Source organism: Phaethon aethereus (assembly GCF_964289735.1).
Source record: "Phaethon aethereus genome assembly, chromosome: Z".
NCBI classification, from domain to species: Eukaryota; Metazoa; Chordata; class Aves; order Phaethontiformes; family Phaethontidae; genus Phaethon; species Phaethon aethereus.
In genome coordinates, this window is record NC_138577.1 from 89,319,376 (window position 1) to 89,335,403 (window position 16,028).

The 16,028-nt window shown below is 42.1% G+C and overlaps 1 protein-coding gene across 2 annotated transcripts in view; it reads left to right on the forward strand.

Annotated features, from left to right (window-relative positions):
* Nucleotides 1-16,028, forward strand: part of CAST (calpastatin) — a gene marked incomplete at its 5' end in the record, with an annotated part of 62,880 nt that overhangs the window by 22,296 nt on the left and 24,556 nt on the right. Inside the window, one exon of one of the 2 annotated variants that reach the window (XM_082013674.1) lies at nt 12,517-12,576. In XM_082013674.1, coding sequence (XP_081869800.1) covers nt 12,517-12,576 — 60 coding nt within the window. The remainder of the gene's footprint in view (nt 1-12,516; nt 12,577-16,028) is intronic. The other variant, XM_082013675.1, reaches the window with a different exon arrangement.

A 16,028-nucleotide genomic window follows, 5' to 3' on the forward strand; every position in this document is an offset into this window, starting at 1 on the left:
CATACCTTAATTAACTGTCACTAAATTTTTTTTTTGTGAGCTTTGCGTAGATACCTTATTGTGAAGGAAGGTATTTTTGAGTAGGAGGCATCTGAAGTCACAGTACTGATTGGGAATGTCCACAGAAATGCGTGTATTTGTTCCCATGTTACCAGTCATGTTGTGAACAAGGTTGGAAAGGCTATCTAAATGTTGGGGTTATACAGAAAAAATATTCAAATGGGCTACTGAGAAGCCCTTTTCATGTTCTCCTTAGATTAGTTGTGTGTCATGGTCCACAGATTCTGAATTTATAGGTGTTTTGCAGCAAATCATGGGGCTGTTCCTGCCAGTTGCCCTCAGAGCTGTTTCCAGCACGTAGCCCTGCATGTGAAAACCAGGAGAACTGTGTCCATGTGGAAAACACTGCTGGTTTTCTTGGTAGCAGAGTCATGCTAAAAATAGACCAAAACATTAAAAGTTTGAAGCTGTAGGAGTACAGAAGCTGCCTCCTGCTTTGTGTAACATTACGGGATGTGACGTCCATCACCAGAGGTCATCACCAGAGGTGATCTGGAGACCACTGCAGAAGTTGCAACTTGTAAAGCTGTGCAATGATCAAAATAATACAGTTATGTCAGAAAAAATACTGTGTACTTAGCTCAAAAATGGGATATTTTCCTCATCAGTCTGTGTCGTATCTTTGGGTGTTTTCCCCTTTCTACTTCCCTTCGGGGGCTGACTTTCATTTGTTCTTTTAAAGGGTGGCATAGAGGCTATTGTGAAAAAATGCTTGCAGGGTTTATTAGTGGCATGGGAGCTTTTTCTTTAAAAACAAACATACAAAAATCCCCTCCCATACTACAGGTATTGAGAATTTGATTCTATAGCAAAAAAAATTTAAAAATTCAAGAGCAGGTCACAATTGGAATTTTAAGAAGCACCTTTTAACTTCTGAATTAATATAAATTACTTGGATTTGTTGTGCTTAAAAATAGTTCTAGTCAGTCAAGTTTCAGTGGCCTTAACTGGTCCAACCACCTCAATTTCTTTTGATTAATTACATCTATGTTCTCAGGGAGTCTGGATAATGAGCCCACAGTTAGGGAGGGGGTGTCCCATAGACTTCTAATAAAACTACCAGTCTTGTTGAGGGGAAATGAGTGGGTTCCTTCCCTCAGCACCAGTGCTACTAATTCAACGGTGGAAGAGAAATACTGCTTTGTGAAAGCTAACTCCGTCCCCCAGTTGCGCCATCCTGGCAGGCCATTCGTCCCTGCTTTTGCTGCGTGACTCTCCGTGCCGTCAGCTCCGTGACAGCCGTGTCCGGTCAAGCCACTTCCAGAAGTGACCTCAGAAGCGGGAGATAGGGTTTGCTCATCAGCGCTTCACGCTGAAGGCGACGAGGCACTGCGGTGCGGTAGAGCTCCTGTGCACGCCTCCGCATCAGCACTTTCGTGGCGCTGACGGGGCCTGAACCTGCTTATTTGTGTTCCCTCCCCGGGCGCGGGCACCGGCAGGCTGTGCCAGAGGTGGGGCGGCCGTGCCTGCCGGGTGGGGAGCGTGCCGCGCGGCACACCGGCTCGCCCAGGGCTTGGCTAGCACCTCCTGGAAACTGAAACCACAGCCCGCTCCGGCGCTGGGGCAGAAACCAGCCGTATCCTGACAGCCCTGCTGGGAACGGAAGGCACACATGTACCAAGTAAGTTAGCTACTCGTACTGGCTTTGCTTTCCTACTGCCTCTGCTTTAGGCTAATTTATGCTCGTGTTGCAGTTGGTCTGGTTCCCCCCCCTCTTCTGGGAATTTTGTGGGCTGAAATAACACAAGCTGATGACTTCCAGGGCTTCCAATGTGATCCTGTCATTGACAGGCTTGAAGTGCTCCAGAGCTAGCTGTGTGTAGTGAATTGGCTTTTAAAGTTATTATTTAAAAATTATTATTTTAGAATTTTAACATACTGGAAACAGGCTTTTTAGACACTGAAAGACTGTATGTTTTACACATTACACAACAAATGGTTTATGTGACATAAGCAGTCTTGAAGAAGAGAGTGACAAGGACAAACAGACTTTTGAAGTAGTGTCTCAGTTGTTCTGTGTTTATTTTTTTGTTTTGGGTGGTGTTTTGTGTGGGTTTTTTTTTCCCCCCATTGCTCACAGCCCACGCTGTTCTTGCTTCAAAAACCCATGTAATTTTTTTGACATACAAACACAGAGCTTAATATGCCTGTGGCATAGAGTCAGGGTGTGGGGATCTGTAAGAGTAACTTCTTGGTTGAAGTGTGCTTAGGTATCAATAACTTACTGACAACAAGAATTTATTATACTTGATACCTAAAAGATGCTAACATATCAAGTAAAACAAACATATGGGAAAGAAATAATACTTTTCAATAAATTGCATATTATTCTCCTTTCTCTAGTGGTAGAAATTACATAGGTAGGTGTTTCTTAGGTTATGCCACTATTTGATTATTGTTACTAGTATACTTACTCCTCCTCTTTTCTTCTTTGGAGAAAGTGAAAATAGTGTTAAATAACACAGAGTTCTTGAGCATTGCAGAGACCTCTGCTGAGTTCTTGATCTGTCACCTTTTTTTGACAACTAATTTTCTCTATTTTTTTATTTTTTTAAGTGGACATAAAACATACTGGATAATAATTTCTTCTGTGCAAGACATTTTCTTTTTTTGACTACCATATTTATTACTGTCAGCTTCCTGTATAAAATGGTGCTTTTTTGGGTTTTTTGTTTTTTCTATGGGAGTGATTAGATATGTGGGGTATGTGAGGCAGAAGATTCTACTCCTGATCCTGGAGGTTCAGGGTCAAGTTCCTCAGCCAGTATTTCTCACAGCTCTAGTTCTGGAGCTTTGCACCTTGAGCAGACACTCCCAGTTTGAAATCTGGATAAAGCTGTGTTGCCCTGAAGGTGGTGGCTCTTGGAGGACTGGGAATGGGGCTAGAGGAGAAACCTCTGTCTCTAGAAAGTAAAGCAACAGCTTTTTCAGTGAGTTGGTCTCCAGTATGTTCATTCTCATCATTTCTGCTCTTTGTTTTCCTGAGGGAGGAAAACATGCACTTAGAAAAGCTTGGGGCTTTATCCAGAGTCTCTTCTGCCAAAGGAAGAACCTCATAGGGAGGCAGGGAGGTCGGTGGCCTTGTGAGCTCCTCGGGAGCACTTTAAGGCTTGGAAACCTTCCTGTTTGTGGAAGAAGTCAGCATGCCTTTATGCCTTGCTTAGTAGAAGTGCTTGAACCAACTAGAAGATTCAGTCCTTGGGAAGGAATCCTCTGTGATGCAAGACAAGGCCTTACAAAGGTGGTGATTTTATATTTTTTAATTGAACAATGATGTGCTTATTCCTCCAGAGCACACAGAGGGCCTTTCTGAAACAATTTAGGAGATACCGAGTTAAAGGCAATGCTGAAGCAAGAAATGCCCCAGTATGGTTCTTTTTAAGTCGTAGTAGTAAAACAATGTTGAGTTCTTCTAAAATCATCTAAGAATAAAATCCAACAACACACCCAGTGGTTATGCAGTGTTATCCTTAGATTATATTTTAAAACTAAAATTCTATTGAAATTCCTTCACTTGGTGATTTTTGTTTACTGTCCTATCTTATCTTCCATTCATTTTGGTAGCCAGCAGCATTGTGACAATGTGTGTATCAGTTCATGTGGCTTTGTGAATAATATTTTGTTTCTGCATCCTCAGTGTGAAATATGCAATTTCTAACTCAGAGCATTACTGCCAGCTACCCATTTCAAGTATTGCCCAGTTTGATTATTGTAATAAAAATAAGTGAGCTCATAACCTTGGAGATTATTCCGTCTTAAGATGAAGTTCTCTTTACATAACACTTCTGTCTTTTTAAACCCCTCTTTAAAGAATACTGGTTCTGTTTGTCATTCCCTGTTTCTATTCCAGCGCTGCTGAGGAGGGCTTTGCATGCTGTCCCTCGGTGATACCACAGACCAAGTGACACAAATCCTAGCCGAGCTCAGCAGCTCTGTGTGGCATGTGGCTGGCACCTAATCGCGTGTGCTCCTGGTGTTTTCTTATCAGCTTGCAGTTTGCTGCTGCAGATAGCTTTGGAACATTCTGGTGTTTGAAACAACATGCAGAAACAGGAACGGTTAGCTATAGTAATTACAGCTAAAGACTAACTTTCTGTAGGATGTAGAGCTGAAAAGAGGATTTTTGAGCTATTTACAAAAAAGGAGAGCTCTGCTATGGTGACCAGCTCACACATTACTGTAATACTCTGTTGTGCAGAGTGGGAACTTGAGAAGAGTGGTGACAGTACTGGTGCGCTGCTTCTAATGTTTGAATATGACTGAATAAAAATGAAATTCCAGTATATGCCAACTTGTAGAATGTATTGTGATGGAAACAGGACGTTTCCGAAAGCGGGTAATCAAAGACCACTTTTTAAGAAGAAATAAAAATGGGGAGCTTAAAACAAATTCTTGGTGTCAGAACTTCTCATGACCCTTCTGCTTGTCCAGTGAGGAGTTTTGCCTGATGCTCAAACGTGTGGCTCTTGGGAGCATTTCTGCATACATAGCTGAAGGAACTTTCAGTTTAGGTAACCCATTCTGTGATCAAATGGAAGTACTGAGATCACTCTTCGTCAAAATGACAGTAAAATTAACATCTTTGACAATGAAAAGTAAGTTTGAAAATAAAATGCTGGAGAGATGTAATCTGGATACAAAAAGAGAGCTTTCTTGCAGTCTTTGCTTTTAACTCCATTTAAAAGAAACAAGGAGTGTTTAGCCTGTGATACTGAAGTGATGGTCTGTTTGCATGCACACAGAGTCTGAAGGCAGCAGATGAACTCTCTTACACTGCTTGGCATGTACTGGCTTTCTTTCCAGATCAGTTGCAATAATCATGAAAGGACATTAAATAAAAGTTGTCCTTGTATAGTAAAGGTTGTAGAGCAGTAGCCATGCTAAATACTTAAGTCTAAATAATTTCTTCTGCCCACAAATCAAACTGTGTATTTGTAAAGGTTCTTTGTATGTAGGTACTGTGCATGCTCTGGAACTGACTAGCAAACTCCCTTCCTCTGCTTCCAAAACAAACAAACAACCAAACAAAAACAATTGTGAAAGCTACCAAATTCAAATGCAAGTAGGTTATCTCAAAAACCACTGCTTAAAAACCTGTTACTGTAAAATTGAATTGTATGGTTAATCAGCTTTAGCTGATACATAAAGTTCAGTGATTGTATTGCTAAGTTTCTTTTCTGGGTCAACATGGCAGAAATTTTATTTTGGTAATCAAAATAGTAGAAAACGGTAAGTGTGAGTCTGTGTTATGAAAGTTGTCTGGCTCAATGTGCTGTGATCATCAATACATTTAGCAGCACCTGAGGCTGTAAAAATGCTTCATGAGCTAATCAGTTTTTCAGTTTTTTGGTTCAAACCAGGCTGTTTAAAAAATATGTCATGTTTTTGTTTCATGAGAAAAAATTGATTTATTTCTTATGTGCTCTTTTAGTATCTCTAAATGACAGTTGATCTTGCTCCTGGGTATAGATTAATATTTGTTGCAAACACCTATTCTGTGTGGTGAGAAAATTGCAGAAGAATAAAATTTCAGAGTTAATTGCTTCCCCAGTAGTAACCTGGGTCATCTTTTGAATTGAGTTTTGCAGAGAGGCATGGTCCTGTGTTACGGGTGTTCTTTGGGTTTTGTCTCTCTGATTTATTACAGCTGACTTTCTGATTTGGAAGAGAAGCACCAACATAATCCTACTCTGTGTTACGAGTTTTGCTGTTGTTTAGGAGGAGAGTGTGTGTGGAGTCTGAAGGTTGTCAGATGGCAAACCTGCTTCTGGAGTGCCCCTAAGATCTCACGTCAGGCAGGAACATCCTGATGAGGCTCTCCTGATGGTTGAGTTTTGTGCATAGTCCTCCGCCCACTCATCTCACACACCAGCCCTTCCCCAGGCAGTATCTGTACCAAGAGTCTCAGCGCAGTTTCAATTTGACACCTAGCAAACTTACCTGTTGAGTTTTGTCTATCTGCAGGTAAATATACTTCAGCTCTACTTCTGTTTATTCTTCATGTTTGGTCTGAACTCTTGAGTGTGTATTTGAACAGAGCAAATGTATTCCTAAGTTTATTAGCTTTTAGTGGGAAGTAAGTTTATCTCTAAAATTACTTTTCTTGTTATCTTTGTCAAGTTGTGGAAATTTTAACTGTAATAATAATAATAGTTTTTATATATTTTTAGGTTGTATTCACACCAGCTAAGTTTATGAATGTGAAAAGCACAAGAAGCATCCTTAGAGATGGGGTTTTTGTTGGTGGTGGTTTTGGTATGTTTGGGTTTTTTTAAGGTGGGCATTTAAAACCATGTATATTGCAGAATTCAACCACAAAAACATGAATTCAACAAACTGCCTTTTTAAATGAATCTTGATGCTTACATACTAAATCCTGTTTGGTTTGGTTTGCTTTCGTTGGGGGGCTTTGCTGAGTCAGGGCTGTAATGCATCAGTGGCATCACAGTAACAACATCAGCAAAGAATTTTAGATTGAATTAGCATTTAGCTATGTAAAAAGTCACTGTCCTCCAAGGGTTTTTTCACACACCCCCCACCCCCCCCAGTAGCTGGCATGGGCAGTAGGCTTTGTTTATGGCATGCAGTGTTTGTGAACTTCAACAATGGTAACAGGCTTTAGAAAGGAAAGAGGCATGCCAGTAGTCACATGTGGCAAAGTCAGTCATGAGAAGTTGCAATGTAAATTGTTTAGAAAAGAAATTATGCTAATTACTTCTACAAAGAAACTCATCACAACAGGACAACATAGCAGCATATACAGTAGGAATGTTTTATGTAAATATACTGGTGTCTGAATAATATACAGGTACTAACTGGAAACCTATATCCTGCTATTACATTTCATTGAGTTTTTAATACTAAACCTCCACAAAACTAACTGAGAGCTTGAAATCTGGGAAGAAATACTGTTATCGTGGTTGTGTGTGGTTTTTTCCTCTTTCACTTAAAAAGATGTTGTTTTTCTTAAGAACTTAATAGCAGAACTATGCATAAGAACAGTAATTACAGAATAAGAGGATATTTCCAGGTAGAAATATTTGGGATGGAAAAAGACACAGAGGCACTCAAATTTCTGACTTTTAACTCAGCTATTATAGACACTGTAGTAAGAAAATGCATATAAAGAGGTAGTATCAGTGCTACATTTTTTTCCAGCTTTAAATCACTGCATATCTTAGCTGCTGTGTAGTCTTCAATATATATGTTTACGTATTTCTATATATATATGCATATTTGTACATATACAGACACACAGATGTTGGCTCAGATTGTGTCTTGCAACTCCACTTGGCTTAATGGAAGATGAAAGGAATTGTGTTTATGCCACAGATTGCAGTACCGATTCTTCAGCATGAATGTGTTTGGAAGACTGTGTTACTTTCCTCGTGGTGCTGTGAAGTGCGTTGTGAGATGCTGGAATGGCCTCTCAGTGCCATCCTTGGCCTACCTTCTGCCTGCTGACAGCCTTTGTGTGTCTGGGGAGGTGAGGGTTGCATAGCCATTACCACACACTGTCAAAGCAAGTGAGCGAAGTGAAATAACCCCATTATTTTTCACAATAGTACTCTAAAGAGCATTTGCTGCCCACATCTTAGAAACATTCTTAGTTAAAGCTTAGTAACAGAACCATTTGTAGTCAGGTAGATTAGGCTTTACCTTGCATTACACAGCTATGTTGAAGTAACCCTGTAAATTAGCAATACTGAAATAATAAAGTTGATGTTAGCTTAAATTTAAGCCTGAGAAGCCATCCCAACTCATTCATATGTTAAGGTATGTAAGCCCAAAAGTATACTCAGGTGGCTCTTCAGTCCTCTGTCATAGACTGAGTACAGCTAGATCACTGAGAAATATTTTCTATAAGCTGTCCCAAAGGCTGCCAGGGCTGAAAGTGCCTGGTTCATCTAGGTAGCCTCTGCCACAGGGCAACTCTTCTCCCAGGAAGGAAGATCTTTGAGCTCTGAGTTGAGAGATTCTTTGTTACAGCATAAGGCAGTTTCTTCTTCTTTTCCCATTTTCTTGGCTCCCTAACCAGAGGACAAAACATCAGGTGCCAACTTGCTTTTCCTGCCACGAAGTCCCTTGTACACACATTTTCTTACTTTTTTTTCCTAAAGCTGCCTTCAGGTCTTTTTTTTATTCATCTGTACTGCAGCATGATGGCCAAAACTGTCCTAGCACTTGACCTATAGAATCTCAACCCAAAAAGATGGAAAGTTATTCCCATATTTGATGTTTATGTTGTCATGGTAACAGATTTTTATCTCAGGTTCCTCTTTCCTGTTTGTTTTTGGCAAGAGTATCTCAGCCTGTGGCACTGTAACCTTATGTATTTTTGTCAGTATTGCTGCCTGCCTAACTTTTGGGTTTTTGTGTTGTTGCATCTGATCTCCTTCAACCTACCACCAGCCTGTCAAAGATCCGGTCAGGAACTCCCTGCAATGTCCAGGCTGGAAGCTGGTTGAAAGCAAGCTTGTAACCCAGTGTTACACCCTGACTTCCCCGTTCATTCGAGAAAATGTCATCGGAGGTACTGTGAGAAGTTGCAGTGTCAGCATGTCTTTCTCTGGAGGTTCGTTTGTTCTATCCACCAGGCTTATTTCCACGTTTGATTGTGTTAAGTATTAAATTGTCTTTGTGTGCTTTATTCTTGACCTACCTGTTGATTCTTATTTATTCTCGTTACGATCTAAGCGTTTCTGTATTGGTTGCTTGGTACACGTTTTCAGCATCTCTTCTCTTTTTGAAGGTAGCTCATTGGTGTGTTGGTACCCAGCTGCTCCATTCTAAGTGTGGACAATGACTTCCTGTAGTCTGATGAATCTTCTCCATGAATTTCCAAAATTTATGGTTTTGGTTGACGAAGCTCTCGCTACATTGCATATGGGGTAGTTTCAATGACTTCCAGCTTCCCATAACTGAGCGCTCTTCACGGAGTTCTTCACCTGCCATTTTCTTTTTCCAAAAAGACATTTGCAGCCAGTTCCTTGAATAGTTAAAATGATGTTCTCTTGACGTTTGTCACCTTTACTTCCTCCATTTTCTTCTCCTGTGCACCTTCCCTTTTGCTTCCAGATGTCTGAGGTACACACAGTGATACTACATAACTCCTTTTTGGTAGGCTTTTTTGGTTTGTTTTGCTAACCCACTTTTTCACTTTTGTGACAGTTGCACTGTTGTGACTGTCCCGCTAATTTGACTAACGCGTTTCTAAGGGTATTCCTTCTCTTCTCAAATTAGATGCCCAGTCTCTTCATCAGTCCTTCATGGAAAGCCATCCTCTAGCTCACAGCCAAGAGCGTCTGAGGTCTGTTGGTCAGTTGCTGTGCTTGTCTGTCTGTCTGTGCCTGTCCTGCCTGCCGGGTGGACTGATGACAGCACAGGCTGTGATCCCACAGCCGTCATGCTGCCCATCATCCAGCAGCTCTGCTAGCAGGGCAGGGTAATTAATAGGTAGCAGTCTTTACTTAATCAGTGTTAACCTGTAACCTCTTCTCTGTCTTTTGAGCCCCTTCTGTGGTGGTCGCGGGGGTCTCCTTCTGCTGGTGGGTTCCTCTGCCCGCAGCATCTCCACATGCTCCTTGCTGGTGAAGTCCCTGTGGTCCTGGATGCTTTGCTGTGGAGGCTGCCTCCTCTCCCACCTCACAGAGGTGCTTTCTGAAGAGCTGTCCCCGTGATGGGACCCCCCTGCTGCCTCCTCGCTCACAGCGGACCTTGCCTGTGGGTTGAGACCAGGGCTGGCATGGCATCCTCCCACACCTGTACCTCTGTCCGGGCAGGGCCCACAGGGTGCAGCCGCAGGAGGAACAGGCATCAGCGCTGATGACGCTCATTTTTCCGTCCGCTGGTGGCTCTGCCCTCTGGGGCATCCATAACAGCACAACAAAAACTTTGCTCTCTCCGCGGGAGGACCTGCCTGGCTTTCTCTGCCGAGCCCCAACCTCCAGGGCAAGTCGAACTCTCCTCGTTCTTGCTTTTCTGCTTGGCAGCCTCACCTTTTCGTAAGGGGGTGTTTGGCCTGGCCGCGGCAGGGGTGTACCACCCCTGGGTGCGAGCAGGGTGTGCCTGCCCGGGCCGCAGCCGCGGCAGGAGCTGTGCGTCAGGCAGTTATTATGCTGGTTGCTAGGCAGCGTTTTAATGTTTACCTCCACGCCTGACACGCGTCCGTGTGTTGCTTCACCCCTTCTGCAGTCCGGCTGTCAGGCTGCAGCAGACGCGGCTGGGCATGGCTGGCCGCGGCAGGCAGCCCTCGGAAGAGGAAGGGCAGAACAGCCCGCAGTAGCAGGTGGTCCCCGGAGGCAGGCTGGTGTTGGCCGGCTGCTCGGGGGCTGCAAAACAAGGGGTTGGGCCTTGGCGGCTTCTTGCGTTGTCAGTCTGCAAGGCTCAGCGCGGTCGCAGAGCCTGAGCACTAAAGGACTGGGAAGCACGAGGACACCTAACTCCTTGTAGTGGCTCTTTTCAGAGAGAGAGTGGAAAATTGAGGGCCCTGAATATTGGGGAATTCAGGCAAAAAGCGCTGCAAATGAGGCAAGGAACACTGTGCCCCCAAGGGAACCAGAGGATCGTGGTGGTACAGCCCTGCAGGTGCCCTGTGCTCTCCTCCATCCTCCCTGCTTACTCACTCTGGCTCCCCGGGATGAGGTTTTGTTTCCTCAAACCAACCACAAGTGTTTTTGGGGAGGGTGTCTTGGCATCCATCAGTAGCCGCTGATCAGCTGCCATGCATTAAACTGTTGTCTATCGCCAGACTACTCTTCCTCCTGCATGAGCATCTAAGCGCCTCTTCTCTTCGTTGCCGCTAGTTACTGCCATCCAGCTGGACAGGGTGGGAAGAAGCAGCAGCTGGTTTCTTTGGGAGGTTTTCACTCACCTCTGCAGGTTGTCATGGTGCTGCTGTGCTGGAACTTGGGAAAGGATTTTTTGGTGTATTGTAAGAAAATGGCTTGGTAGGAGTTTTCAGAGGGGAGGACGGGAGAAGGGCTCAAATAAATGTGTTTTTATTAAATGGACTAGGGTGACTAATATGAAGGTGTATAACAAATACCTACTTGTTAGTCATGTAGAAGGAATTTAGATTAATTTCATGGAGAAGAAAGAAAAGGAAAGGCAAAACTATTAAAGGGCAAATTAAGAAAAACATGGTGTTGCCTACAGATTACCTGATGGTGGTAGTGGAAATACATAAAAAGGTGGTTTAAAACCTTTTGTTCCCTGTTCTGATGTAGGAGCCTCTGTACGTTCCTGTGTACATCTCCACCCATACAAAAGTTCCCATATTTAGTCAAGCTATACATGTATGCATGTATGGAAGCAGACGTTATTTGCTTACATTTCTGTAGTGTAACAATTGCAAATTCTCCCTAGTGTGTATTTAGAGCAGTCAGACCTCTTTACTAAGGTGCATAAGACACTAGATAAGCTGGTGGGGAGAGCACGCTGTCATCACCATAGTGATCACCTTCTAAATTCTGTACAACTTTTGTCTTCTTGTTGAGAAATGCTTGTACTATGAAAAGTTCTGGAAATGAGCAAATTTTGTGTGTGGAAGTAAGAAGTTGCCCCAGGTGTGGACTAGTAATATGGCTTCTGAGTTCACTCAGACAGTGCATGTTTTCGTACAGCAAAGGCCGTGGTAAACATGAAGGAAAAAATCCAGAAAAAATGGTAACTTGTGTTGTTCATTTAAATGTAAACTAAGAATGTGTTGCTGTGATCGAGATGACGAATACAGCTTTAAGCAGAGGAACATGAGGCAGGAATGGAGAGGTAGTATTACATCTGTATAAAGTACTGATGAGACAACTAGAATATTAATTTCTGGGCTTTGAAGTTTGATAGAGTCACAATGGAATTAAAACATGCTGTTCTCAGATTAACATCACTGAAGCTAGAATAAACGGACTGTGTCATTTGCAGCTTTTCCAAAAGGGTTGCACGATATGTAGAAACACTGTTGTGTTTGGGTTACATACAAATTAATTACTCCTTTTTATCTCAACATATTTGTATTTGCTAATTTAGGATTAAATGTTTTGTGTGACAAACCAGTAAATCCAAAAGTACAATTTTTGTTTAAGAAAAAAAAAAAAAGGAGAAAAAAAGAAATGTGGAAGAATCCTGCACAGTAAGTGTATATGTATATACATGCAAAAAAGTGTATAAGAGCAGGATTTGAGGTTGTTTTGATACTTCATGTAAAATTTGCTTTCAGTACATGTCAGAAGAAAAAAATGTTGTGAGAAGATCTATGGGAATCACGCTGTCAAAATCCTACGTACATGTATTGTAGAAATACAGACAAGACAAGATTTAAAACTATAAGTCTACTTTTCAATAATAATTTATTCGTAATTTTTAGTTGGATATCTAATGAATTCAGGTTCCTTATGCTTGCTTAATAGTAATATGTGTAACAAAGGTGAAATTAATTAATTTGCTTTTTTTCCCTCTCAGAAGCAGTCCCCTTCTGCGGATGCATCAAAATCACAAATTATGAAGCCATCTGAAACAAAGGTATGAATTCCAGAGAAACTCATGTTTGCAGTTAAGCACAAATATATGAAACAATGGAATTTCTTTTTTAATACTTTGATACTGAGGAACTTCACTTTGTGTATTTCTTCTCTGCAGCTTAGTTTCCTTTTCAAAAAATATCTAAAAAATGCTGTACAAAGTACTCCAAGGACTTACAACAGCAATATTAATTTTAATTTTAGCTCAGTCACGCTTTGTGACTGTTCATAGCTCCCCCCCAGTGTAGTTACAGGGTTATTTACCTAATGATAATTTTTCACATATTCAGAGCATTCAGGACAAGTTTGAGCTTTTATAACGTACAACTGCATCTTGTCACATCTCTGTTTGTCTGACAGTTTCCTTGCCTTTGTCCTTTACACTTGTTCTGTCTTGTCTTATGACTAGAACTTCTTCAGGGGCGATGCTGTGTCATCAGTCACATACGTTACTTGTTAGAAGAGAGTCGTAATCCTCACGCCTCTCTTGCCTCACAGAATTTACATGTATTATTTAAACAAATGATTAATGATTCCCTAGTTCCTTCATTTGATGTAATCGTAATAGTGCAACCAGCAAAAATACTGAACACCAGCAGGGACTTGCACGGTGGTAAAACTCAGGACTGCCTGCAGCTGTGTAAATGCGAGTAAGGGCACACTTACAGTAGTAAGGTTAGAAGAGGTCTCTGGAGGCCACCTCTCCAGCTCTGCCCCTAAGCCAGGCTGCTGCAGGCCTTGCCAGACGAACTCTGAATACCTGCATGTGCAGATTGCATGTCTCTGGGTAGAGAGTTCTGGTGTTGGTCACCTTCACTATGATGATTTTTTTCCTGCTACCGAACGGGAAGCTCCTTTGCTGCAACTTGTATCTGTTCCCTCTTGTCATTTTAGCGTGCATCTCTGAAGACAGTCCAGGTCCCATCTTCTTTGCATCTGAAGTTAGCCCTTACAGTCTCCTCAGGCTTTTAAAACCCTTTTCCTCCATGTACGCATGTAAGACTTAGACTGGTAGCAGTGAGCTGGACGACAGTTAAACCTTTTCCATTTGTGCATGATCGTCATTACTCGTAAATGAAGGTATCTGCAAGTCTCCAGTTTAATCTTCCTGTTATGTTTGTGAGCAAACTCGTTTGTATCATGTTCGTTACTGATGCTGCTCTCCATACGGTTTGACCCGGACAGCTATCAAAAAATAGTTATGGTTTTTCCCTACTTGAAATTTGAAATAACTCTTAGAAGAATGTGATAAATTTCTAATCAGATCTTTAAAACTGGTGTTTGCAAGATGAGACAAAAATAGAGTAGTGGGAACATGCTTCAGCGCTGAGAGACTGGTAAATACAAATCCCTTTGAAACAATGTCCTGCATTTATGTGTGTAAGACAGTTAATGTTTTCTTTTAATGTCTGTGGCTTTATTAGTGTCTTCCTTCTGCTGGATTAAGCAAGTCATCTGCATTTTGACAGTAGACTTCTTTGAAAAGAAATGAGGTTGCTGAGTCACTTCCATTTCTAGGCCTAAATTTCTTGCAAATTAACAACTCCTTCTTAATTGCCTGCTATAACCACATCTCATTTGTCTGTCTGAGAGCCTGTCTAGTGTGCAACTATTCTTAAACCACTTTGGACCTCTCCTGAGCTTTCAGTTCTGGGTATGTGAACGCTTTGTCTCAAGTTAACCCTCAGTATTATGCCCCTATGAGAAAGCTCTGAGTTACTGCAGCAGAGGAAGGAATGCGGAACAACTTGTTTTGTAGGCGAAGCCGCGGGGGTTAGGTGGAAAGGCTGGAGGACCAGGGTGGAGAGCAGGCACCCTGTGGCTTTGGCTGGAAGAGTGGAGGAAGCAGCGTGCTGCCAGTGCCACTGAGAAAAACACATCCCAGTCAGCTGTCTTCCTTCTGCACGCAGTTGTGCAGCTGCACTGTAAACTGGGGACCCAGTTAAAAAATATTAATTTTTTTTTCCAGGCTGTTTTTCAGTTTCCCGAGTCAGTTTAAAATGTGGCCTCTCAGATAGGGGCACAGTGCAGGTGGAAGCAGGCAGTAGAATGGGAGGTGGGACATCTTTTTCTCTGCAGGAGTGTGCACTGTAAACTGATGCTATGGCTTCAGGCTGTGACTGCTCACAACTGGTTCTGTTTAAAGGATGAGTGAATGTATGGTCTTATGCTAAAATTGTTGGTTTGACTTGCCTGGTAATAAATTTTTAAAATTTTCTTCAAATTTCGTTATTGCTAAAAGTGTACTTAAATAGATGTGTGTGTGTGAGCATGTATGTGTTCGTGGTTATGTGTTTTTAATGTGGCCTTAGCATACTCGTGTGTGTAAGTCTTGAATTAAAGCATTGCCCATGTGAGTCCATATATTCTTCAGCATAAATTTATAGTATGAGCAATTCTGCACATTTTAAAAGGTACACAGGAATAATGAATAATGCATACCCTACACAAAAAATTCAGTAAGTATTTAGTAAAATAATAATTACAAGATTAAAAAAGGGCATGCAGTTGCTAGTAACTAGTTTGGCAGGGTGGGAATTTGAATTTATGTTCTTTACAGCTGTGGATGTGTGTTCCTTACTGTGGTCTACAGCTTCGAGACCTTTGCCAAGCTTATGCCTGGGCATCTATGTTTTTATGCATGTTCAGGATTTCCCAACTAAGTGTCTGTGGTTCAGTGTATGGGTGTGAATACTTGCATAACAAATTTAACAAATTTCTCTATGTGGTCAGCTAGAAAACAGAAACTGGATGTAGGTAAGTGTTAATTCATGTTTGGCAGCTGAAATTAAAATACTACAAAGCAATGAAAAAATTTAAATTACCACCTAAGAAATTTTTTGGTAGGTTCTTCACTGGCTTTTAATAGGCTACAGGGGAAAAGACCCTATTATTTGTCTCTTAGTAATTTTAAATATACTCAGTGTATTAGTAGGATAGAGGGGATATGGAAGGCTTCTGTGGCGCCTTATTTCCTAGGTAGCCTTCAAAACTTCCCTGCTGCGGGTGGACACAGTGCAACGAGACACAGTACTGGTGTCCCCCGCCGGCTCCGGAGGAAGCAAAGAGATGCCAGCCCCAACGGGGGAAAGGGCCCAGGCTTCAGGGTCTGCATCTGCCGCTGTGTGCTCCGCGCACCCAGTGCTGTGCTAGCAGATAGATCCCGCTCCCCTGGGTGCACGGGCTCCCCTGGCTGTTCAGCGGCCACAGCTTCCGAGGCTCACGCAGTAGGCAACAGGCTTCTCTTTGCTGTCTCTGGATGACTTTCCAGTAGCCATGCTGGCTCTTTTTGTGTGAAGCGTAGCACAGCTGAAGTAGCAAGAGAAGAAAAAATAGTGAGAAAAATCTGGTGAGGAAGCTGGCATTTTCATTTTTCTTTCTTCTTATGAGATATAACTGCTCTCTATTTTTTTCAGTGTTTGTTCTTACGTGTTTCTACTAGTAGTATTTCAT